This window comes from Rhincodon typus, chromosome 32, assembly GCF_021869965.1.
Source record: "Rhincodon typus isolate 14 chromosome 32, sRhiTyp1.1, whole genome shotgun sequence".
In the NCBI taxonomy this organism is placed as follows: domain Eukaryota; kingdom Metazoa; phylum Chordata; class Chondrichthyes; order Orectolobiformes; family Rhincodontidae; genus Rhincodon; species Rhincodon typus.
The window spans coordinates 7,694,215-7,720,744 of record NC_063363.1 but is presented as its reverse complement, the minus strand read 5'-3'; the positions used below and the strand labels follow the sequence as shown (position 1 = coordinate 7,720,744).

The window sequence follows — 26,530 nt, the reverse complement described above, 5'->3', positions numbered from 1 at the left end:
GTGCTGCACTGTCAAAGGTGCCTTGTGATGGATGAGCTGATACAATAAGGTACCAACCTCAGCTCAGTTGGGTGTGAAAGATGTCGGTGCACTATTCTGAAGAGTTACCCCCGGAGTCTGAGTCAATACTAATCCCTCAATCAATATCACAAAAACCAGATGCTCACAGCACAACGCTGTGCCTCCTATGTTATAACAGCGCCAAGACTTCAGAAATACTTCACTGTCTGTAAAGCTCTTCCAGATGTCCAGTGGTTTCGAAATGCTTCTGTTTCCCGTACAGCCTGGAACTTACGTCACTCTGGGGACTTACCGAAGAAGACCCACAGTTCATTGTTTTACTGTCAGTGTGGACTAGGCCTGTTAGCCAGTGTTACAGCTCCAAGACCGCACTCCACTACACTGAACCTTACCTTTATATTCTCCTTTTGCACCTGGATGTCATGCAGCCTTCTCCGCCAATCATGTACCAGGCTTGAACTTCCTGGAACAGAGCTGAACAAACAAAACAAATAAATCAAATGTTTTTTCTGGTTGTTGCTCATCGGGGCAAACAGGACAGTGCAACATAAAATACATCTTGTATAATGTAGTAATGGAGACACAAAGTCAGGTTATGCTGAAGAAATAGGCATTTCAGGAAATACTTCTTTCCTGAAGTGCTACAAAGCTAATCAGACTGTTCTGCATATAACACAGTGTGAGGCTGGAGGAGCACAGCAGGCCAGGCAGCATCAGAGGAGCAGGAAAATTGACATTTTGGGTCGAGACCCTTCTTTAGAAAAAAGGTCCCAACCTGAAATGTCAATTTTCCTGCCCCTCTGATGCTGCCTGGCCTGCTATGTTTCTCCAGCTCCACACTGTGTTATCTCTGACTCCAGCATCGGCAGTTCTTACTATCTCAGACTGTTCTGCAGTCCAGTTACTGTCAAAAGAGTATTTTCAAAACCTTGAATGTGAAATAAAAAGAATTCAAGGGCACAGACGAAAGCAAACTACTTGCTCGTCTGTGCAACAAGTTCTTTCGAATTTGCTGGAACATAGGCCTAATGAATTCCTCGAATTTTGTTTTGTGTCAGTCATTTCATAAGAAAGCAGCAAGTCTAGCTGAGCAAGATTAAAGGTTGATTTGCAATAGTTAGACACTGACCTCAAGCTACAAATCTGTAGTTCTGCTTCATTCGCTGCTTTGTCCAGCATCATAACTGCAAACTCCCTCTTGTTCTCCAGGGATTGAACCTGCAACAGCAGAAGCGTTCATGATGATTCGCTGAAGATAAAGGCGAGGTTATTTTTATTTATTCTCCATTGTCAGGACGTGGGCGTTACTGGAATGGACGGTGTTTATTGTTCATCCCTAGTTGAAGGCAGTAATTGACCTTTTTCCTGAACTTCTGTGGTCCATGTGATAAAGGTAGTTCCAGTTGAAATTTGATGGGGGACTTGACCCAGTGATGACAAAAGAACACAGAGAGCAAACTTTACAAAGGCTTACAAAGAAGAATACACAACAGCAGAGTTATTGAAGTGAATGTGGATCACCCACTGATGTGGAGAAGTCATACGTAATCATTATTCTACTTTAATAAGCAAATCTTAAAGCAGATTTAGACAGTGCTCCTACAGAGATGAAGAGGAATTGCTTCTCTCAAAGACGTTTGAATCTGTGGCATTTACTACCCCCCGGTGCATTAGCTGCCGGGCCAATGAATAAATTTGGAGGAGATAGACAGATTTTTAGTTAGTAATACGTTAAAGGGTTATGGGGAGCAGACAGGGAAGTGGAGTTGAGGCTGAGGTGAAATCAGCCATGATCATATTAAATGGTGGAGCAAGCTCAAGGGGCTGAACTGCCTCTTCCTGCTTATGTTCTAAGGCAAACTCTTCTGCCTGGACCACATGAACCTGAAACTTTTGTTTCATCCTTGGGATGTGGGTGTCACTGGCTGGACCAGCATTTATTGTCCATCCTTAATTGCCCAGAACGTAGTCAAGAGTCAACTACATTGCTCTGGAGTCACATGTAGGCCAGACCAGAATGGTGGCAGTTTCCTTCCCTAAATGGCATTAGTGAACCAGATGGGTTTTTTCCAAAAAAAGGTTTCATTGTTAAATTCTTAATTCCAGACCTTTTTTTAAAAATTGAATTCAAATTCCACTGTCTGCCACAGCAGGATTCAAACCTGGGTCCCAAACCCTGGGACTCCGGATAGTTTAGTGATAACACTACCAGGCCATCACCTCCCTTTAAGGGGATGTCAATTCCTTGTTAACTAAAGAGGATTAACAAATCACACATAGGTTTATTGCTGGTAAATGGAACCTTTACGGGATTGATAAAACATAGATATGAAAAGTTCAATTGCCTAGTTCAGGCCATAAGGGAACATTGTCATTCATAACAGGGCTCTGAAGACCCGAGAAAAACAGAAATTGCTGCAAAAGCACAGCAGATCTGGCAGCCTCTGTGGAGGGCAATCAGAGGTAATGTTTCAAATCCAGTGACCCTTCCTCGGGATGGTTTTCTGTGGGAGGCTCACTCAACCCAAAACGTTATCCCCAGCCCTAAAACCCTTGCCCCAATTTCACGACATAGTCTGAGGCAAAGTGCACTGACCTCGGCTTTCAAGGCTCGCTCGGTCTCTTCTAGGACTTTCTTGTTGAGGTCCTGATTTTTGAGCCTCAGTTTCGCCAAATCCTCATTTAACTTCTCCCTGCAATGGCCAGTCAAGTCACAAGTTGTAATTCAAAAGTGTGCTGAAGTCAACCTCCAAGAATTGATGCAACGCAGCGTGTCTTCACCTGTTGTCTGAGCAATTCGACCTCATGTCAAACTCCTGTCTCAACCTTGTAACCCTCCACATTGCTTCTGTTTAAATAGTCGTCTAATGACCTCTGGAATGTCTCAGTTGAAAACATTTCCATTATATTTCCAGGCAACACATTCTAAACTTAGACTACTTGTTATGTGAAAATGTTCCTTTCTCACCTCACATTTGCTTCTTTTGCGAGACAATTGTGCCCTCTGCTTCTTGATCCTTTTACAATATTTACCCTTTCTACTCTGTCCAATCCCCTCGTGATCTGAAAACGTTCATCAGACCTCCCCTCAGCCATCTCCCCTGCAAGGAAAACAGGCCCAACTTCTCCAATCTATCCTTGTACCTGATGATTCTCATCCCTGGAACCATTTAGTAAACCACAGTCTCCAACTTGTCCACATCTTCTGTAAAATGTGATATCCAGAACTGTACACAGTGCTCCAGCTGAGGTCTAACCAGTGTCCTGTTTGGGTCCAGCATAACTTCCCTCCTCCTATAATCTATATCCCTATTAATGATGCCTGGAATACTGTATGCTTTATTAACAGCTCTGTCTACATACCCTGCCATCTTCAAGAAATTATGCAAATACCAATGCAAAATTATTAAAACTGCATCTTCCAGGTGCTCAGACATGTTTTTACCTAAAGGCAAAGCAAAAGAATCAGGATTTTGGTGGAAAAGAATGAACAATTGATCCCTAACTGAAAGTACCAACATAAGAAAGATGGGCTGAACAACCTCCTTCTGCACTGCATGCTCTCATGTAAAGAGTGATGAAATTCAGGGTCGATCCCTATTCTTATGTACAGATGGGTGAAATTCAGGATCGATCCCTATTGTGCTGAACAGAGAGCAGCATTGTCAGAGGCTTGGCCTACTGTTCACTTATGATCCCAGACTACAGAACCAGAGGAAATGCAAATGGTTACTTATTTGGTTAATGTCTAACATTGTACTAACAGTAGCCCTTAATACTGCAGATTAAATTTGCATTGGGCAAATAGTTTAATTGAAAAAGATAAAAAATAATTATGACAGAAGTCTAAAATTCTAACAAAACATACTGGAAATCCACCATAAATGTTATCAATATGTACAAGAAAATATGATTTTCCAGTGTATTCTTTTGATTTGACCCTTAAATGTTAAGCCACTGTCATGACAAGTACTGCATAATTCCCAGTATTCTGAGGTTTGAAAATTAGGCAGTCATGTCATAACAGGATAGAGTTTCTGTTTTGAACACAATCAGAGCTCTGATAGTTCTGTGACATGTTTTATCCCTTGAGTTCTGCACTCAAATCTCTTACAGTATTGGATATAAAATCTGCTATGAGCCGGTGTGATGCAAACAAAGTATTTTAGAACATCTTTTCAGAGATAGTAGGAACTGCAGATGCTGGAGAATCTGAGATAACAAGGTGTAGAGCTGGATGAACACAGCAGGCCGAGCAGCATCAGAGGAGCAGGAAGGCTGACATTTCAGGCCTAGACCCTTCTTCAGAAGAAGACCCTCCTAGATTCCATGCAATCTAAACTTGCTAACCAGTCTACATGGGGAACCTTGTTGAACGCCTTGCTGAAGTCCATATAGACAACATCCACTGCCCTGCCTTCATCAAACTTCTTTGTCACTTCTTCAAAAAACTTGTCTACGTCAAGAAAAGCATTCAGAACAAAGACTTACCTTTTGTCTGATTGATCACTGATCAGGATGGCAATCAGGTTGCCCTTTTCTTCCTGCTCCTTCATCAGCCTACAAACAATGAGAGAGAGAGAGAGAGACGAGAGAAAGATTACATTGAATGGATAGGGGTCAGACTGAAAAATAAGGACAAAAGTTAATCTGGAATAAAACTAGAAATACTCAGCAGGTCAGACAACATCCGTGCAGGGAGGAACAGAGTGAAGTCAATTGTCATCTTTCTAAGCTGTGAAAAGTTATTTCAGCTAATAACTGGCTTTAGATTGCAAAACTCACTGCATGCATATTATTTCTCATCAGTTACTGTGTTGCCCTGTTGTCACAGAAACAAATTCTCATGAAATCGACCCTCTATTAAAACATCCATCATCAAGTCATAAGGATTTACAGTATAGAATATGGGTCTTCAGCATATCCTGTCTGCATCAGTTAAACAAAAAATACTTAACTATTCTAATCTCATTTCTCAGCTCTGGCCCGTAGCCTTGTATGCCTTGGTATCACAAGTGCACAGCTAAATACTTCTTAAATGCTATGAGGGTTTCCGCCTCTCCCATTGTTACAGGCAGTGAGTTCCAGGTTGCCACCACCCTCTGGGTGAAAAAGCTTTTCCTCACATTCCCTCTAAAACTCCTGCCTCTTAAAGCATTTCAAGAGTTAGATATTGTTGCAGTTCAGACTTAGGCCATCATGTCATAAAGTCATAGTTATTCAGCACAGAAACAGATCGTTCAGTCCAACTCATCTGTGCTGACCAGATATCCTAAACTGATCTAGTCCCATTAGCCAGCATTTGGCCTATAATCCTTCTAAACCCTTCCTATTAATGTCCTCATCCTGACGCCTTTTAAATGTTGTAATTGTTCCAGTCTCCACCACTTCTTCTGGCAGCTCATTCCATACATACACCACCCTTTATGTGAAAATGTTGCTGCTCTTCACCAACTCTCCAAACAAGCAATTTACTAAGTGTCAGTCTCCTGCTTTCTCCCAATCACCCTGGCCATTCGTCTGAATCAGGTAAAATCCAATTTCACTTTGATTGATTTAATAAGGGGAAAGACGTTGTGCAGTAGTGGGCTTGTAATCCAGAAACCAAAGTACAAAGCTCTAGCAACATGGATTGAAACCCCGCCAGGGAAAATGGTGGAATTTTAAATTTAAATAAATCCAGAATGGTGGCCATGAAACCAACATCAATTGTCATAAAAACCCATCTGGTTCACTAATGTCTTTTTAGGGTAGGGAATCTTTCACCCTTACCCAGTTTGACTTACACGTGACTCCAGACACAGCAAATCTTAACTGGTTGACTCGTCATGAATGTTATTACTATCTACTAGAAAACATGATTTTCCAATATATTCTTTTCATTTGACCCTTAAATGTTAAGCCACTGTCACGACACATACTGCATAATTCCCAGTATTTTTGGGGTTTGAAAATTAGGCAGTCGTCATTACCAGATAGAGTTTCTGCTTTAAGCACAATCAGAGATCTGATAGTTCTGTGACATACTTTATTCCTCGAGTTCTGCACACTAATCTCTTACAATATTGGATATAAAATCTCCTATGAGCCAGTATAACGCAAACAAAGTATTTTAGAACATTCCTCTTAAGAAGCAATGTTGCTGAAATATATCAAGGAATAAGTTTTAATGAGTATTAAAACGACACCAATTGATTGAAGTAAATTACTGCCTTCTGAAATGATGTGTCCAGTACCTCAGTTCAAGGACAATTGCAAGAAATGCCCTCAAAGAATTAGTAGAACAAGGAACCTGCCTCCCACAATCTCAGACAGTGCATTAACCACTGCATGAGAAAAACTTTCCTAATTAGCTGATGATATTTTTGCCCGTTATTTCATATCTGTGCCATCCAGTTCTCAAGCTTTTTACAGTTGAGAAACCTTTCTTTGTGATTTTGAAAATCTTGACCTCCACATTTTGTTTTGGAAAATAAACCCAGCTCCCCTCATCTATCCATTTAAAGTTTCTCACTGCCAGAAATGTTCCCGTTAACTTTTTGTACACCTTCTCTAATGTCTTCACAACCTTGCTAAAGTGTGGCTCTCAAAATAGCACATGATACTCGAGATGGAAACAGTGTTTTATAAAGGATCACCCATAACCTCCTTGCTTTTCCACTCAATGCTTCTGCAGTTGATGTTTACAACTCGAAAGGGGATGTAGGAGGAACAGGACCCGTGCACAGACCATTGAAAGTGGCAGGACAGGTGGAGAGAGAAGTTAATGAAGCAGCCAGTGTCCTCAACTTTACTAATAGAGGCATAGGGCTCAAGAGCAAAGAGATGATGTTGAATTCATATGACACTTGTTAGACCTCAGCTGGAGTACTGTCTACAATTGTGGGCAGCACGTTTTGGAAAAATGTGACTGCATTGGAAAGAGTACAGAAGCGATTTACAAGAATGGTTCTAGGGATGAGAAACTTCAGTGACGAGAATAGATTGAAAAAGTTGGCACTGTTTTCCCTGGACAGTAGAAGAGACTGAGAGGAGATTTGATTCAGGTTTCCAAACCAGGAGCAGGCTGGACCGACTACAATGGGAGAAGCTGTTCACACTCATAAAAGGAACGCGAACAAGAGGGCGTGGATTTAAAAGAAATCAAAAGGAGCAAGGGTGATGCAAGAAAAAGCTTTTTCATACAGTGTGTAGTTAGGGTGTGGTGGACATGTGGTGCAGGCAGGTTCAACTGAAGCATTATTTGGATGGAAATAGCATGCAGGAGTATAGGGAAAAGGCAGGGGATTGGCACCAGGTAACGATGCTCGTGTAGGCATGATGGGCTGAATGGCCTTCTCTGCTGTAACTATTCTGTGATTCTATGAAACCCAGGATCCCATACACCATGTTACTCACTTTCTTAAGCAACAGCCCCTTGACTAAGCATATGATTAAGTTTATAAGAGACTTGCAATCCCAAACAACAGTCTTACAACTAACAGGAAAGAAGCCCAAAATAAATAGAGTCTGACTGGCCTGCACTCGATGCAAGGACTGCCAGCAGGAATTTCAAACACTTAGAGCCACAGAGTAAAACAGTAGGGATACAGACCCTATAGGCCAATGCTTCCATGCCGAGCAGGTTTCCTGACTGAACTAGTTCCACTTGTTTGGTCTATATCCCTCTAAATCTTTCCCAACCATGTACCTGTCCAAATTTCTTTTAACTGTTGTAGTCGTACCCACCTCTACCACTTTCTCAGGCAGCTCATTCCATATACACACCATCCTCTGTGTGAAAAAGTTGCCCCTCAGGTCCTTTTTAAACCTTTCCCCTCTTACCTTAAACCTATTCCCTCTAGCTTTGGATTCCCCTACCCTGAGGAAAAGACTTTGGCTATTCACCCTATTCATCTCCCTCGTGATTTTACATACCTCCAAATGTGCCCCCTCAACCTCCGACCCTCCTGGGAAAATAACCACAGTCTATACAGCCTCTCCTTATAACTAAAATCTTCCAGTCTTGGTAATATCCTTGTAAATCTGTTTTTCACTCTTTCCAGTGTAACAACAGCCTTCCTATAGCAGTGTGACCAGAATTGTACAGAGTACTTCATATGTGGCCTTACAAATGTCTTGCACAGCTAAAAAATGACACCCCAACTCTTGTACTCAGTGCAAGCATGCCAAACACCTTCTTCACCACCCTATCTACCTGTGGCATCACTTTCAAGGAATTGTGTGTGTGCACCCCTAGGTCTCCATGTTCAACAACACTTCCCAGAGCCATACGATTAAGTGCATCGGTCCTGCCCTGGTTTGCCTTACCAAAATACAACACCTCGCATTTAGCTAAATTAAACTCTACCTGCAATTTCTCGGCCCATTGGCCCAGTTGATCATTGTACTCTCCAATAACCTTCTTCACTGTCCATTATACCACAATTTTAGTGTCATCTGCAAACTTATTAACACATATTCTCATCCAAACTGTTTATATAAATGATGAACAACAGTAGAGCCAGCAATGATCTTTGCAGCACAAAGCTGGTCACAGGTCTCCAGTCTGATTAACAACTCTCTACCATCACTCTCTGTCTCCTAACTTCAAGCTAATTTTGTATCCAATTGGCTAGCTCTCCCTGGGTCCCATATGATCTAATCTTTCTAACCAGTCTACCGTGAGGAACCTTGCTAACGGCCTGGCTGAAGTCCATGTAGACAGCGTCTACCGCTCTGCTTTCATTGATCTCCTTGGTCATCTCTTCAAAAAAACCTCAAATTCGTGAGACTTGCTTATACTTCTGTATATACAGGCAGCCAAAAGAAACGTTAACATGGAAGAAACATCCTATTTCCCCTGTTTGCATCTTTTATAATGCACTACCTTAGCTGGACCGCCACGTTCTATCTAAAGGATGATGCGGAGGTGCTGGGGTGGACAAGGTCAGAAGTCACACAAGACCAGGTTATAGTCCAACAGGTTTATTTGAAATCACAAGCTTTCAGAGCGCTGCTCCTTTTTGTCAGGTGAAAAAACCTGATGAAGGACCAGTGCTCTAAAAGCTTGTGATTTCAAATAAACCTGTTGGACTATAACCTGGCGTCATGTGACTTCTGACTTAATCTAAAGAATGTTAAAGGGCGACTCAATACCAAATCTGAACGCCCTCTTTTCTTCACTCAGCCCCACCCTGTTGCCTCATTAAACCTCCCAACACCCACACTCCCACCGACCCTGCCTCGCACATCCATTAGAAAAAGACAGTCAGTCAATCATTTGCCCTGTGATGAGGGGGTTCATCATCATGTTACAAAAACCCCTTTCACCAACAAGGGGAAGGAAGAATGCAGGATTCTGAGAGGGAAACAAAAAACAAAGGGCACATGTAGAAACATATGAAGAGGATTCTGTTTCAGGCTAACAATGTTAGGAAATTCTTCTCCAAATCCAGAAGAAGATAAGGGATAGGAGCAGAATTAGGCCTTACAGCCCTTTGAACCCAATCCATAAATCAATGATCTGATGTTCTACTTCAAAGCACATTTTCCTGCACTGCCCCCATATCTCTTGGTGAGTTTAATGTGTAGAACTGAGGCTCTGGGTGGAGAATTCAAACAATTCTCGCCCTTGCCCTGGAGTGAAGAAGCTCTCCTCATTCTCAGTCTTAAAGCTGCCCCTTATTCTTGGACAGCGTTTCCTGGTTCTTGACTTCCTAGCCAGGGAAACGTCCTTCCTGATTCTCCCTTGTCGAGTCCCAGAAGAATTTTGTATGGTCCAATGACAGCAGCTCTATATCACAGAGAATAATGCTCAGTCTAGTTCATTTTTCCTATTGTACAATCCCTCTATCCCAGGGATTAGTTTAGTGAAGTTCTGGTGTTCTCCCCCTGATGTAAGGAGAGCAGAACTGCACACTCCAGGGTGTCGTCTCACCAAGGCCCTGTAGCATTGCAGCAAAAATGTCTGCAAAAAGAGATATCAATATGTGGAAAAGAAATCCAAATGCAGGAGTGAGGGAGAAAGCCCTGAAATCATTGACGAAGCGGCTGGATATTCCTATTAGGAGAAGAAACATTCATAGTTTTCTGGAAGAAAGAAATGAGTCAGGCCAAATTATCTTTGTCATCATACTCCCATGGTGATCCTTCTACTACACTTTAGTACCATTTAATGCATATTTACACTGGAGCAAGGTTTAAAAGCTTTAGACACAGTCTGACAGGCAGCTAGAAGCATTTCCGAACCACTACCGTAATTATGAAGCCTCAGAGATACAGGAATGCCTCTGTAATTCTTACAAACATGGACAAAGGCGCTTGGCCACAAAGCACTCGGCATTTCAAACAGAAACCAGCTACCAAAATGGACCAGAGCTCATTTTTGATGGAATCATACACTGCCGAAATTACACGTCCTAATGTTTTTCCTAATTGAAGCCTGTAACTCGGGGTTTCTCAGACTGGATCCTTGGGGTAAGTACTCACCTTTGGGATCCGTTATATCCTCATTTGGAAAAAGATTCTGGGTTCGCTGAGGCTCCGGAAACCCACTGTCAGTGGTTCGGTCAAAGATTGGGCAGGCCATAAAGGTCAGACCTTACCATCGTATTAAACCTCGCAACATTCTTTGCTGGAACAGCCTGGTGTGTACGCCCCTTCCCACCTCAGAGAAAGCCCAAAATGAGAAGAAATAGAGGTATCGTTTCGGTCAAGGTGGGTCTCTCACTGCCCTCACCTAAACCCACATTGGCCTGGAGACAATGGGAGACAATAAGGACTGCAGGTGCTGGAAGCCAGAGTCTATAGGTGTGAGGCTGGAAAAGCCCAGCAGGTCGGACAGCATCAGAGCAGCAGGAAAGTCAACGTTTCGGGCCAAAACCTTTCTTGCTTTCTGACTTTCTGCTCCTCTGATGCTGCCTGACCTGCTGTACTTTTCCAGACTCGCACCTATAGACCACATCTGCCTGTATTTTGTTTGTTGGATGTTGAGATCACCCCCACGCCCGTCCCCCAACCTCAGGTATCGCGATATTAACTTTCCAGGGTTCAAAGCTAGTGTGTAAATTTCAGTGTCATGTCTATTTTGGTGCCTGCCTCGTAGGGATGAAGAAAAGTCAGTGAATCCACTGTGAGGCAGGCTGGAGATTCCAATGGAGACCGAGAAGGAGACGGTAATCTCTTAGTCTCTGTTGTTTGAACAATCCAATTCAGAAAGGGCAACAACAGAAGGAACTGAGCGTGGCTGCAGTGAAGGCTGCAAAGACCTGAAAACAGCGACGTCATATCACAGTAAAGTTGCCACAGTGCCAGAGAACCATAGGCTGCTCTCTCATTCGTAGGAGCGAGAGAAAGAGAGAGACGTGACTGGTGGAAGTTTAACCTCAGGGTCATTATGCCTCAGGTAACAGGCAAGGCTGATAAAGCAGGACCTTCATGTTGACCCCAGCTAGTTCTAGAATTGAACCTACCCTGTCACATGAGTCATTTTGTATTGCAAACCAGGTGTCCAGTCAACTGAGCTAACCTGCCCCCTACATAACAGAATATTACAGTGAGGAGAATATCAGAGGTCTAGCTCAATAAATCCATTACCATGGCCTGAAACACCTCACTTTAACTTTTTTAGGACTCAAAATAAAATTTAAACCCTGAGATTCCTCCCTTTTTTGACCCAATACGATACAATGAAATAACTGTTCTAGAATACCATGGTCTCCCATACAATCATACTTATCTGTATTATGAAAAAATTTACTTCAGCCATTTCCATCTCCTCATCCCATGGACCCAATATCAGTTGGCACTTCATTGCTTCTCTCTCTCTCTTTCACACACAGTCAACCTCATTTCCCTCATCTGTTCTGGGTTCAAACAGCCCCTTCAAGTCAATAAGTTTGGCAGATGAAGTAAAATGTGGGAAAATGTGAACTTGCCCACTTTGGCAGGAAGAACAGAAAAGAGCATATTATTTAAAGCAGAGAGATTGCAGAATTCCGTGATAAACAGAAGTTTGCAGGGACAGCAAATGAGATAAACAATAAGAGATGTCACTTTTAAGATGGAGATGAGGAGGTTTTTTTTTCCCTCAGGAAGTGCTAAGACTGTCCAATTCTCTTCCCTAGATAAGGGAGGAGGCTTGGTCATTGAATTTATTCCAGGCAGAGTGAGGCAGATTTTTGAGACAAGGGATTCAAAGTCATGGGTATTGCGAAACAGAAACATGGAGCTCAATAAACCCAATCAGCCATGATCCCACTCAATGGTACAGAATATAGTCTCCAGATTATTTGTCATACAACAACACCAAAGTTCGCCCACTTTGGGGTCTCTTATGCAAAACAACATCTCCCAAAATAAAGCAGCAAAAATACTTTGTTGTACCGTTTCCCATTTTCATAAAGCCTTGTTACTTCATTCTTCAACTCTTCCTCTTTTTGAACAAACTCTTTCTTCTCCTTTTCAGATTTCTTCTTCAGTTCTTCCAGTTTTACTTTCATCTCCTGAACCTGCTTAACATTATCCTGCATTGTTTTGTAAAACAAAAATCATACACGTCAATCTTTCAAACTTGGCTGTCGTGCAAAAATTAAAATTTTTTCTCAAAAGAAGTTTCATTTTTAGCAATTCTTTTTGCATCGTAGAATATTTTAGTTTGAAATGCAAATGCTGAAGGCATTATCCGTAATAAACTTGAAAAAAGTGTGATCGAGCTTGACAAGAGGAACAGAATTATCATTACAGACAGCACTAACAGCCGTGGGCATTTCACATCTAACAGTGACTTTGATTCAGCTTCAACATGGAATCAATCTCAGACACTTTTCTAATAATTCATTTCTACTTTGGATAGAATCTCAAAATGCTTCTGCAGTCCTAGGGGTCTGGAAACATCCCATTTGTACCTATTTTATTTTGACCCCGAGAATGTGCAATCTGGCCTCAACAACATCAATCAGTACCTCAACAAGATCATCATCATTTATTAGCTGAGAAAGAAATAAGCTCAATAGATAGCTGAATAGAGAAAAGCTAAGTGCTAACTATTTTTAACTTTTGTAAGAGATATTTGCTTAATGTTGTATGAACACTGCAGTTATCGGGTTAGCTGGACAGGTGGTTTGTGATGCCAACAGCAAGTCTTTAATTTCATGTAACCAGAAAAAGTCACCATGACGGCCTCAACTTTTCATTGTCTTAGGGCGACACAGTGTCTCAGTGGTTAGCACTACAGCCTCACAGCACTAAGGACCTGAGTTTGATTCCACTCTCAGGTGACTGTCTGTGTGGAGTTTGCACATTCTCTCTGTGTTTGTGTGGGTTTCCTCTGGGTGCTCTGGTTTCCTCCCACAGTCCAAAGATGTTCAGTTTAGGTGGATTGGCCACGCTAAATTGTCCCATGGCGTCCAGGGATGTGTAGGTTAGATGGATTAATCATGGGAAACGCAGGGTTATAGGAATAGGGTAGGGTGTGGATCTGGGCAGGATACTCTTTGGAGGGGTGGTGTGGACACGATGGGCCAAATGGTCTTCTTCCACACTGTAGGGATTCTATGATTCATCTGAAGCAAGGTGACCTTTAGGAAAAATACAATGCCAGTCATCTCTGTAATGACAGAGCGGTCCTTTGGGACTACACCTAGGGGGTCAAGGGCAGCAGATAGATGGGAACACCATCGTCTACAAATCCCCATCCGAGCCATTCACCATCCTGACTTGCAAATATACTGGGGCTCCTTCACTGGGTCAAAATCCTAGAATTCCCTCCCTAAGGGGATTGGGGGCCTATGTACACCCCAAGGTTTGCAGACGTTCAAAAAAGGCAGCTCACCTTCCCTTCTCAAGGGACAACTAGGGATGGGCAATACATGCTGATCTAGCTAGTGATAACCCCATCCTGTGAACAATCTTTTAAAAATGTAAAATGTTTCTGTGCTAACACCGTCTCAGCCATGATAAAAAAGGCAGAAAACTATTGCTTTAATGCCAATTACTATCTTCTGGCTCTAAATGCAATTCAAATGTTATCAGGTGAGGATCTGAACATTACATAAACATGAACAGGATTTGCTGGAGAAACTCAACAGGTCTTTGCAGCATGTGTGGAGAGAAAGCAGAGTTAATGTCTCAGGTCCAGTGACCGTTCTTCAGAACTGACTATCTCTAGGAAAAGGTTGGTATATGTGCTAAGGATGGGGTAAACATTAGGTGGATATGGAGCCAAGAGAGAGAGAACAACAGTTGGACAGACAAAGGAATATGTAAGGTCGGTCTGGGAGAATCAATAGCTGCTAATGGGACCATTCAGGGCTAACACTGGATTGTTTGTGGTTGCAGCCTCGTGATGACGAGGCCTGGTGTGTTGGGGTTGGGGTAAGGACACGGGAGAATGTGTTCAGACTCTAAAATGTTTGAACTTGATATTGTGACCCAAAGGCTGCAGGGTCCCCAACAGAAAAATGAAGTGCTGTTCTTCCAGCTTGCGCTGAGCTTCACTGGAGCACTACAGCAGGCCTGAGACAGAGATGTTGGCCAGGGAACAGGGTGAACACTGCATGACTGATATCACAAATACTTGTTGTTTACTTGTATAGACAGGAAGGAGTTTTTAATCCATGCTAAGCTTCACTTTCACAAAAATCTATGCAACATTTTAAAGATTCATTCCCTGGATAAGATTGTTACTAGCAAGGGCAGCAGTTACAGTGTTTCCTCATTCACCCACAAGTAAGTGGTAGTGGCTTCTTGAATGCCACTAGCCTATAGAGTGGAGGCATTCACACAGCGCTGCTGTTGCAAGATTTTGACCAAACGATAGTGAAGGAATGGCCAAGTCAGGATGGTGAGTCACTGGGATGGCAATTTGTTCCTGTCCACCTATTGCCATGGTCCTTCTAGGTGGCAGGAGGTTGGGCTGTCGAAGATGTCTTTGCACCTGGTATGATTCCAGCCACTGACAGCTTTCCTGTAAGACACAGGAACAGAAGCAGGCCATTCAGCCCACTGAGTTTGCTCCATCATTCATTGAGGTCATGGCATATTCTGATCATCTCCAACACCACTTGTCTGCCTTTTCCCCATAACCCTTGATTCCCTTACTGATTAAAAATCGATCTCAGCCTTGAATACACTGGATGTCCCAGCCTCAACAGTCCTCTGTGGTAAAGAATTCCACAGATTCACAACCCTCACAGAAGAAATTCCTCCTCATCTCAGTCTTAAATATGTGACCCCTCATTCTGAGATTATACCCTCTGATCCTAGACACTTCGCATTTACCTTCAAGTCATTTAAGAATTTTATATGTTTCAATAAAGTCACTTCTCATTCCTTTATATTCCAACAAGTACAGGCCTAAATCTACTCAACCTTTCCTCATAAGACAGCCCCTCCATTCTGGGATCAGCCAAGTGAACCTTTTCTGGACTGTCTCCAATGCCAGTAAATCTTTCATTTGAAAAGGGACCCATTTCCTTTGAAATAACGGCCAGCATTCCATTTGCCTCCCTCTTATTTGCTGAAGCTGGAATGACTTTAGTCGATTGCAAAAATCTCAATTATATAGTAATCTGAACAAAACATCTTTAACATACTTCATGCAATGGCATAGTTTAAAGTGTTCAATAATTCCAGTAAGTAAGCAAACATGGAAATCAAGTCAGTGCCTATGTTACATTCTCGAAAACTAACATGGAATTTGCCTACAGCCTTCTAAACCTGGAGAGTAACTCACCTCAACAAAATTCAATAGAAGATAAATTATTTTTCTTTATTGTCCTGGGACCAATATTTATTCCTTAACCAATATCTCTAAAAGTCAAACAGATCATTATCATGTTGTAATTTGTGGGAGCTTGTGGTGCGCAAATTGGTGGCTACATTTCCTACCCTGCAGTGACTGTGTCAATAAAGTGCTTAATTGGCTGCAAAATGTTCTGGGATGTCCTGAAATCATGGAAGGCTTACTTAATTGAAGCCATTTTTTCCACATCACATTTTACCTGGTAAATATTCTCCTCTTCTTCCTGTCGTTGTTGAAGCTGTCGAACTTTGACCTGGAGCTGATTCTCCATCTGTATCTGTCGATCCAACACTTCCTGGTATCTCTCCTTCAAAATCTCCCGTTCAGCTGTCACTTCATTCTGAAACAGTCCGACAATGTCAGATTAAGACTGTACACAGAGTGAATCCTTCCTGCTACATTTGTACCACTATTCACTACTAGAAACTACAGATTGGTACAAATAGGTCGCCCAAAGACAAAATTGAGGATAACTTTGTACTTTTGTGCTGAACTTTTAATTCCTTTATTTTTCTATTTTAAATTAAGAAGGACTTTAATGTTAATTATTACCTCATTTCTTTATTTTTCTAATTATTCTATGAAAGTAATGCTGAACTTTTTAACTCTGTTTCTCTTACTACTATGTACCTAAGTTATTTGTACCGAGGTAATTTTGTACCTAAGATGGTGCTGTGTGTTGGCGACATTATACATGTTTCCCTGTACTTCTGTACCTCAGTACACGTGACAATAAAAATCTAAAATCTTTAAAAAATCTAAATATACCAATTCCTGATTTTTAAAAATAGCACAACTCCAGAAGATGTGAAAATGCTGATTTCCGTCATAACTAACCATCAACCTGAGAAAATCACTTGTCCAAGGAATGAGTGGACTTGGGCAAGGTTGTTGAGGTTGGCTGGCTCGCCGAACTGGTTTCTTGTTTAGCAGACGTTTCATTACCATGCTTGGTAACATCCGAAGCGTCGGTGTGTTTTCCCGCCTGGTTTTTAAACTCTGGGGTCCGTTGAGCTGGATTGCCTCGCTTCCGGTTTTCCTTCGTAGTGGAATGTAAATGGGGTCGAGTTCAATGTGTTTATTAATAGCATGCTTCGTGGAGTGCCATGCTTCTAGGAACTTTCGTGCTTGTCTCTGCCTAGCCTGTCCCAGGATCTTGGTGTTGTCCCAGTCGAATTGGTGGCTCTCCTTGTCCATGTGGATTGAGATGAGTGAGTATTGGTCACGTCTTTTTGTAGCCAGTTGGTGTTCATGTACTTTTGTTGTAAGTTTCCTTCCTGTTTGTGCAATGTAATGTTTCTCGCAGTCTCTGCGGGGGATCTTGTAGATGACATTGGGCCTGTCCGTGGTAGGGAGTGGGTCGTTAGTTCGGGTGAGCGGTTGTCGTAGGGTTGACGTGGGCTTGTGTGCATTCCGTGTTGCTAAAGAAAAAAGGGCAACAACACACTGCAGCAACACGGAGCAACGCCAAGAGGAAGAGGAATTCCTCTTCCAGGTTTTCAAGGATAATGGATATCCAAAGAATTGGGTCAGAAGATGCCTACCCGAACTGCATCAGAAAGAGAGTACACGCCCCAACACACTCATCACACTACCCTGTATCAGAAACATGTCAGAACTCAGCACAAGACTCCTATGACCGCTGGGCATCAGAGTGGCACACAAGCCCACGTCAACCCTACGACAACCGCTCACCCGAACTAAGGACCCACTCCCTACCATGGACAGGCCCAATGTCATCTACAAGATCCCCCGCAGAGACTGCAAGAAACACTACATCGCACAAACAGGAAGGAAACTTACAACAAAAGTACATGAACACCAACTGGCTACAAAAAGACGTGACCAATACTCACTCATCTCAATCCGCATGGACAAGGAGAGCCACCAATTCGACTGGGACAACACCAAGATCCTGGGACAGGCTAGGCAGAGACAAGCACGAAAATTCCTAGAAGCATGGCACTCCACAAAGCATGCTATTAATAAACACATTGAACTCAACCCCATGTACGTTCCACTACGAAGGAAAACCGGAAGCGAGGCAATCCAGCTCAACGGACCCCAGAGTTTAAAAACCATGCGGGAAAACACAGCGACGCTTCATCGGAGGCTGCACTGAGGATGTTACCCAGCATGGTAACGAAACGTCTGCAAAACAAGAAACCAACTCAGCAAGCCAACCAACCTCAACACCCACAACCGAACTACAAATCTACTCCAAAACCTCAGAGACTTGGGCAAGCTCATCCATGAACTATTTGAATGCTTTAAGAACTTTAACTGATCCCTGGACAGTGCAGGACTGAACAAAGAGGGATTATTGAATCTGGGGACTCAGTAGTTAACAGCTACTGAATTAGCAGTGCACTTACCATGTACTTTTCAATATCTTTGTCTGTACCGACTTCTGCATCTACAGTAACACAGTCTGTCTGCAACAAGAAACAAATCACTTAGGTTCCAGTTTTGAGCAGATTTATAAATCAGCTGTAGAACATTTAGGTAGAAGCTAAGTTTTATTTATGTATTTTTCAGTCTTAGACAAAAGGTGGGGTATCACTAGCAACTTTGAACTGAGTGGCTTATTCATCCATTTCAGAGGGTAGTGAAGAGTCAATCACTTTGCTGTGGGTCTGGAGTCATGTAGTCCAGACCAATTAAGGATGGCAGCTTTCCTTCCCTAATGAACATAAGTGAACCACATTGCCTTTTATGACAATTGATAGTTAGACAGTTGCCATTGGGGTAACTTTTTAAAAAAAAAAGTCCAGATTTTATGGAATTCAAATTTCACCATCTGTCCTTGTAGGAGTTGAACCCATGTCCCACAGCATTAGCCTTGGGCTCTGGATCACCACTTCAGTCAAAGAAATCAAATAATTTATGTACATTAAAAAAAAAGCTTAAATGATACCTCAAACCGTATTTGTTAAAAACCTGCTGGAGAACTCGGGATCCAGATTGTGAAGGAGGAAAGCAAAGCAAAGAGGTATACAGCTTAGCGACCAAAGATGGAGTGATTAAAATTGCAGAGGCCAGAAGTCGAAGAGTGCAGAATTATCAGAGGGGCTGTAGGGCTGGATGTGATTACAAAGATAGGAGGGACAAAGCCTTGAAGAGATTTGAAAATTTTAACATCAAATTGCTGCTTGACCAGGAGCCAATGTCACTGAAATGAATACAAAAGGAATAGAAGAATGGGACTTGATGCAAGTTAAGAAATGGGCAACAGAAGTTTGGATAATCGAGTTCACAACGGGTAGAATGTGGAAGACTAGTCAGGAGTATATTGGAATGGTCAAGCCTATGGGTAATGAAGTCACGAAGGAGACTTACAGTAACAATGTACTGAAACGGGGTGATGTTTGAGGTGGAAACAGAAAGTCTTAGCGAATGCTAAAATGTGAGATTGGAAGATCACCTTGGGCACAGTTATAACTAGTTTAATATAAGATTGTTTCCATGGAAAGGGCTAGAGTTAGAAGCCAGGCAATGGAAATTGGAGCGGGTATCAGTCTTCCCGATTTTTAACTGGAGGAGATTTCTGTTTATCCAGTTCTGGATGTTAGTTAAACAGTCTGATGATCTTTCCACTGTTTCTAAATTATGAGACACTGGTGGTGAGACAGAGCTGTGTGTCATCATGTGAAAACTAATGATGTCAATGAAGCCTAGTGCGTAGATGGGAAGGAGGAGCAGAGAAAGGATAGATCCTCCAGGGACACCAGAGGTAAAGGCATGGGAGCAACAGGAGAAGGTGATTCTCTGGTTACAATTACACACCAACAGCCCCAGCAATAACAGTGCCCCCTAGTGGCACACCAGTGGGGACAGGTTAGAGGAAGTTGGTACAAGCACCCTCGTCAAAAGGTGCTGACAGGTTGAGAAGGAAGAGCAGCAAAAGTTTACCTTCTTCACAGTCTCTGCAGATGGCATTTGTGGCTTTGGTAAGAGCTGTCTCAATACTGAGGGATTCACATTCAACAAAGGGCACCTCTGACTGTGCAGCACTCCCTCACAATTGCAACAGGAGTGTCAGCCTAGACTTGGTTTCCAAAGCAAGAGAGTGAGACTTGAACCCATAATATTCTGACTCATAATGATAAATATGACACGTCTATTACCCGTATATATTCTGGCTTAGACTTACCTGCACTGCAGAATCTGTGAAAGACCTCAATGTTGGGACTTGCTTCAAGCTGTTGTGCTCTGTATCCAGGTCTTCACTTGGTTCCTCTTTATACAGCGTTTTTAGCATAATCTCTTCACTAGTTGGTACTGTCTCCCCAGTACTCCATTTCTCTCTATTTTCCCCATAACCAGCAGTTGGCTCTGTACACTGTAATGATTCATGAAGAAGAACTTTTTGGTACTGTCCCTCAGGTGTATCAGTCAGCCAGCACTCTTCAATATAGCTTGGCACATAAGGATGTAAGGTGTCTCTATAATCAATATAGGGTACTGAATGCTGAACTCCATCAATCACTCTGCTTACTGTAGGGGCACCCATTACATCTGGGAAATAATCGACAACTTCCTCCTCGTCTCTGTTTTCTGGGTCTGACTGATAGATATCATCATAGTCCTGAGCGAGTAATCCAGGACACTGTGAAGTGGTCGCAGGAGTGGAGTGTTGATCAGACAAAGGCAGGTTCGAATCACTTTGGGGTGGGAGGGGAGGCGGGTGGCAAAGGAGAGACAAAAATATATGCATAATTTGTAACTCATACGTTCTAATCTCTTAAATATTGTTTAAAGTGTCAGTATCAATTAAAGTGGAACATTGATCTACAGTTCAAAAGGAAACAAGCACTTCCCTCCCATGATGAGTCAGTAAAATAACTTGAACGTAGACAGTACACTTATTTTCACTTCTGACCAAGGGTCCCCACTTTCAGCAAGGCAATAAAATTAACAAAATTTACTTGCTTCACGGTAGACTCTGTGTTATCCAGCAGCCGCTGGGATCATCAGTTCCAGGAAATCAAACATGCTGATTAACACATTTTAGTAAGGGGTAAGGGTTAGGAGTCACCTGCTTTATGTATACTGCACTTAGAGCGATCGAAATCTTTCTCTGTAAGCATGGAGGGAAAAGCACTTCTACCTTGATCCAGGTCCTTCAAAAAAACTTCACACTGACAATAATCGGTATTTCATATCTTAACCGTAGTGCCAGGTTTGGGTGAGGAGGTATTGGAGATGGTGGACTCCCAGAAAACAGGGAATTTTCTGGTCTGTGTGTGGAACAAGAATCTCGGATTGAACCCCTGCCAACTTCAAGACCTGCTGGCCCTACCCAGTCTGGTCTGCATGTGAATCCAGACGCACAGCAAGGTGGGTGATTCTTAACTAGCCATTGAGATAGTTTAGGTAGCCATGTGGTTCAAAGGCAGTTAGGGATGGGCATTAAGTGCTGGCCTTGCTAACGATGCCCACATCTCACAGAAAGACCTAGGGGGTTCAGGCACATAATTCTTTGAAGTATGCATCACAGGTAGACAGGATGGTTAAGAAAGCGTTTAGTACGCTTGCCTTCAATGCTCAGTCCTTTGAGTATAGGAATTGGGACATCATGTTGAGGTTGTACAGGACATTGGTGAGGCATCTTCTGGAATACTATGTCCAGTTCTCGTCATCCTGTTACACAAAGGATATTATTAAGCTGGAGAGGGTTCAGAAGAGATTTACCAGGATGTTGCTGGGATTGTAGGGTTTGAATTATAATGAGAGGCTGGATAGGCTGGGACTTTTTTTTGCTGGAGTGTAGGAGGCTCAGACGTGATCTTGTAGAGGTTTATAAAATCATGAGGGGTATAGATCAAGTGAACAGCAGGTGTCTTTTCTCTAGGGTGGGGCACTCCAAGACTAGAGGGCAACTTCTTTTCACATAGGGTGGATCATGTGTAGAATGAACTGCCAGAGGAAGTGAGAGATGCGAGTACAATTACAAAGCGAATGCAGTTATGATGTTTAAAAGATGTTTGGATAAGTACATGTATAAGAAATGTTTGGTGGAATATGGGCCAAGCACAGGCAGGTAGAACTAGTTTAGTTTGGGATTATGGTCAGCATGGACTGGTTGGACCGAAGGATCTGTTTCCGTGCTATATGACTCCACGACTCAAGGCAAAGACGCCACAGTCCCAGTGGACTATAGGGATGCTCTCTCATTAGAGAGAGACAACTGGTGGTGAGTTTAAACTGAGGGTCACTTGCCTCAGGCGAGGAGAGAGAGGTTGAGAAGGAAAGCCCATCATGGAGACATCAGTGGGTGTGGGAACTGAACCCATACTACTGTCATCACCAAGCAGCTGTCCAGTCAACTGAGCTATCTGACCTCCACACATCCTAAGAAATAATAAAAGGGGGAAAAAAAAAGTAACTGTTGGATTGTTGTAAAAACTCATCTGGTTTGCGAAACGTCCTTTAGGGAAGAAACCTGTCAAACATACCTAATTAGATCTCTATGTTTTGGGTGTGCAGTCACATTGCAGGATCAACTCCCCTTTGAAAAGGCCTCACAACCTACTCTGTTGTGTTGTCTACAAATAGCTAGAACACACTATTTCATGAAGCCCACTCAGTATGTGAGTCAACAAGGTGCAGGGCTGGATGAACACAGCAGGCCAAGCAGCATCATAGGAGCAGAAAGGTTGACGTTTCGGGCCTAGACCCTTCATCAGAAAATTTTCTGATGCAGTTTTCTGATGAAGGGTCTAGGCCCGAAATGTTTTCTGATGAAGGGTCTAGGCACGAAACGTCAGCCTTTCTGCTCCTATGATGCTGCTTGGCCTGCTGTGTTCATCCAGCTCTACACCTTGTTGTCTCGGATTCTCCAGCATCTGCAGTTCCTACTATCTCAGTATGTGAGTGATTGGGCAGGGCAACATATGCTGGTTTTCTAGTGGTATCCACACTCGCTTAATGAAACAAGATTAGAAAGGGGCAAAGTATAAATATGAGCAATCTTCACTGCTACCCTGATCTACATATAGGAAAACGCTAATGGATTACCTTATAGCAGGACCTGTAAGTTCTGTATCACGCTCCACCATTGTAACTTGCCCAGTAATCTCTGACAACGAGTCAGCACATGTGGTCTCTGGGAATGGGTTGGCAGATGTTATCTTGGAATTTTCCTCTAAATCCATGACTTCCACAGGCCCTATATGTTGACAACAGAATGAGATTTTGTTTTAAAATGCAGGCTGCAGAAACTTCACAAATTTTAAGTCACCGTCCCTTGAAAACGACACGTTTTATTGACGTTCCTCCACATCTCTTGGACTTTGTTTGTGTAGAAAAATCAGCCAGCTATGACTTCGCTGCTAAGCCGCACACTATCCTGAATTGCAACTTTAAGTGCCATTTCTTCACTGTCATGGGGTCAAATTGTGCCAGCTACCTAAGAGCACTACAAATGTCCATAGAACTCATGGACTGCTGCCATTCAAACATATAGATCAACACCCCCTTTGAAAGGGCAATGCAGCAACAAATAGTGGCCTTGTCAGTGACATTCACTTCGCAAGAGTGGATACTAAAATATAACTCCAGCCATTCAGACCAAAGAACAAACCCTGCAGTTATTCGTGAAGGTGTTGGTTAAAGAATATTTAACAGTAGGATTCTCTTCTCTCTTCATTATTGCGCAGTGGGAAGGACAAAGTGTCTATTGTCCACTTGATAGTAACTCCAAAACCACTTGCTCTAGATGATAAAATGGTACAAGCACAGAATAAAGCCATTCTATTGCCTTTCGACAGACACTGTAGAATCTTCATCCACTATCTTTTTTGGTACAGCATTCGAGATCAGGATCAGCAGCTCACCGACTGCAAACAAGATTCCTTGTGCCATCTCAGGTTCTGCTGCCAATCATCTTAAATCCATGCCCCCTGGTTACTGATCCTTCTGCCACTAGTACCACTTTCTCCTTACTTAACCCCGTCATAATTTTTGAACATCTCTGGTTACACCTTTCATCGATAGATAGCTGTTGCAACTTTAAATTAATTGGTCTCAATCACGACTCAAATCTCATCACAATCTTAATGATGTTTCAATGTTAAACACACTTTGGCAATGTCATTAAAAACTGGTGAAAGGAAAAAAACAAAAGAACTCAGGACAATAGAAACAGGAGATAGCTACACGGCCCCTCTCACCTGCTCCTGCCCTCAGTAAGGTCATGGCTTCGTACAATAAACATAATCTACATTTCTGTGCCATCTGTGATTCTTGGATACCAAGAGAATTTCAAATCTAACGTTGATCTTGCTTTTTGCACACTTTCTTTGCAGCTGTAACTTTGTATTCCTCGCTCTGTTCTATCATCCTATGTTCTTTATATGGTATGGTCTGCCTGTACTGCATTCAAAAACAAAACTTTTCACTGTACCGTGGTACATGTGACTATAATAAATCAAACCCAATCAAAATCTTGCTCAGCTCCCTTCGATGTACTCCACAGCCGAGAGTCTGCTAGCTACGTTCCCTTCAATTATTTTATTCTGTCGCGTGGAGCTCTGAGGTCTGTGCACGACAGTGGTTTCTAGAACTGAATGTCACACCAAACGTTGTGGGTGGGACCTCCGAGTAGCTTACAGGGCACGTTGTCCTGTTAGTGTGAAATTCCTAACACTCCCAACTCTGAATGAAGGAAGAGATCCCTCCTCACCTCAGTCCAGAAAGAAACTTTCTCAAACTATCACCTTAAAAAAAAAGTCTCAGCTGACAGTCCAGCACCGAGGGGGTGCTACACTTTCAGCAGTTCCATCATTCAACTGAGGCCCCATCCTGTCCCATGGTGAACATAAAAGATCCCATTGCACATAAGAGGTATTTTCCCCAGCTGCTGTGGCCAATATTTATCCCTGAACAAACATTATAATAATAGATTATCTGGTCATTTTCACAATGTGGGAGCTTGCTGTGTATAAATTGGTTGCTACATTTCCGACAGTACATAGCGATTGTAGCTGCCATAGTCTCAGAGAATCATAGGGCTGCTCTGTCATTAGAAAGAGATGACTGGAGGTGGTTGAACCTCAGGGTCACTGTGCCTCATGTGAGGGGAGGGGATGAGAAATGTAGGTCCTACTTGGTAACCTCAGCCAGTGTGGGAATTGAACCCATGCTGTTAGCGGTGCAAACCGGCCGTCCAGCCAACTGAGCTAATTAACTCCCTCAGCCTCTTACAGTACAACGGAAAGTACACTTCAAAAGTATTTCATTGGCTGCACAGAGCTTTGGGACAAACCAAAGGTCAGGAAAGATGCTACATAAATGCACATTCCTCACAAAACCTTAATTACTACACGTTTCCTTCCAGGGCTGGAGAACAGAAACAAAATTTCAAATAAAACACGAAGACAGATTTCTGAAACTCATCAACACTCACTTCCTACGTTGAACAAAGCCCCAGTGTTACTAACACTGAGACTGAAAGAAAGCATAAAAGTTTCAGCACAAACCTTGCACTTAATTTGGGTTTATATATGACTGGAAGAAAAAACTGTGCCTCCTTTCCACAGACTTCACTAATCAAACAGTATATAAAGCACCAGAAACAAAAAATCTCTTTTTAATCATAAACCATTCTCTTTTCAACCTACCAGGGTCTCTGGTCTCCAGGGACGTCAGTGCTATACACACAGAAACACAGAATTACCATGCAGCAACAACAGGACTCATTGGCACAGCAGCAGAGGTTCTACTAAAACTGCCCTGGATTGTGGCCAATAATGAAACGGCTTTAGAGATCTGGTGGGCTGTTCCACAAGAAGGGAAGACCAATAAAACAACTGCAATACTTGGAAATGAATGTACTGAGTTGCACTTTGAGATACACAAGTTAGACCAGCGTGTGTCATTCGCCAGTTTCACTGATTTTATCTTCCGGGCATATTGTGATGCAATTTCCTCCCAGATCCAGTCAGTTTCATGTTGTATGAGCTTCCTGACACACTGGAAAGGGAGAAGGCATTATTGAGCAAAGTCTTAGTCAGTGTGTGAGAGAGGCTGTGTGTGTTTGTGTGTGTGTGAGAGAGAGAGAGAGAGAGAGAGACTGTGTGACAGAAAGAGAGAGAGAATGTGTGTGAGAGAGAGACAATGTGTGAGAGTTTGCATGTGAGACAGTGTGTGTGTGTGTTTGTGACATTACGTGAGACAGAATATGTGTGTGTGCATGAGACAGTGTGTGAGAAAGAGAGTGCATGAGAGGCAGTGTGTGCGTGAGAGTGTGTGCACATGTGAGAGACAGAGAGTGCGCATGTGTGAGAGAGAGATTGCATGCGTGAGATTGTGTGCGAGTGAGAGAGAGAGTGTGTGGGTGCATGAGAGTGTGTGCACATGAGAAAGACAGTGTACATGTGAGAGAGAGCGTGTGTGCCTGTGTGTACACACGTGAGAGAGAGTGTGCGCGTGAGTGAGAGTATGCGTGAGTGACTGTAGGCGCGAGTGTGTGTGTGTGAGAGAGAGACAGAGCATGTGTAAATGTGAGAGAGAAAGAGAGTGTTTGTGAGAGAGAAAGTGTGGGTGTGTATAGAAGAGTCAGAGAACAAGTGTTTGAGAAAAGTGGAGAGTGCGTATGTGAGAGAGTGTGAGAGAGAGAGAAAGTCTGTATACATGAGAGAGGGCAAGTGTGTGTCAGAGACAGAGAACGTGAATGTGCGTGTCTGTATGCGTGTGAGAGAGAAAATGTGTGTGTCTGTGTGT

At 42.7% G+C, this 26,530-nt stretch overlaps 1 protein-coding gene across 7 annotated transcripts in view; it reads right to left on the bottom strand.

Moving 5' to 3' along the window:
• Positions 1–26,530, bottom strand: part of rnf214 (ring finger protein 214) — a 60,154-nt gene that overhangs the window by 18,830 nt on the left and 14,794 nt on the right. For 4 of the 7 annotated variants that reach the window (XM_048615498.1, XM_048615501.1, XM_048615499.1 and 1 more), the window contains exons 3-11: positions 22,826–22,976; positions 19,959–20,469; positions 18,181–18,240; positions 16,005–16,145; positions 12,388–12,527; positions 4,513–4,581; positions 2,618–2,714; positions 1,151–1,239; positions 414–495 (exon numbers count right to left, since the gene is read on the bottom strand). In XM_048615498.1, coding sequence (XP_048471455.1) covers positions 414–495; positions 1,151–1,239; positions 2,618–2,714; positions 4,513–4,581; positions 12,388–12,527; positions 16,005–16,145; positions 18,181–18,240; positions 19,959–20,469; positions 22,826–22,976 — 1,340 coding nt within the window. Of the gene's footprint in view, positions 1–413; positions 496–1,150; positions 1,240–2,617; positions 2,715–4,512; positions 4,582–12,387; positions 12,528–16,004; positions 16,146–18,180; positions 18,241–19,958; positions 20,470–22,825; positions 22,977–25,428; positions 25,537–26,530 lie in introns of those variants that run through there. The other 3 variants (XM_048615502.1, XM_048615504.1, XM_048615505.1) reach the window with 2 other exon arrangements.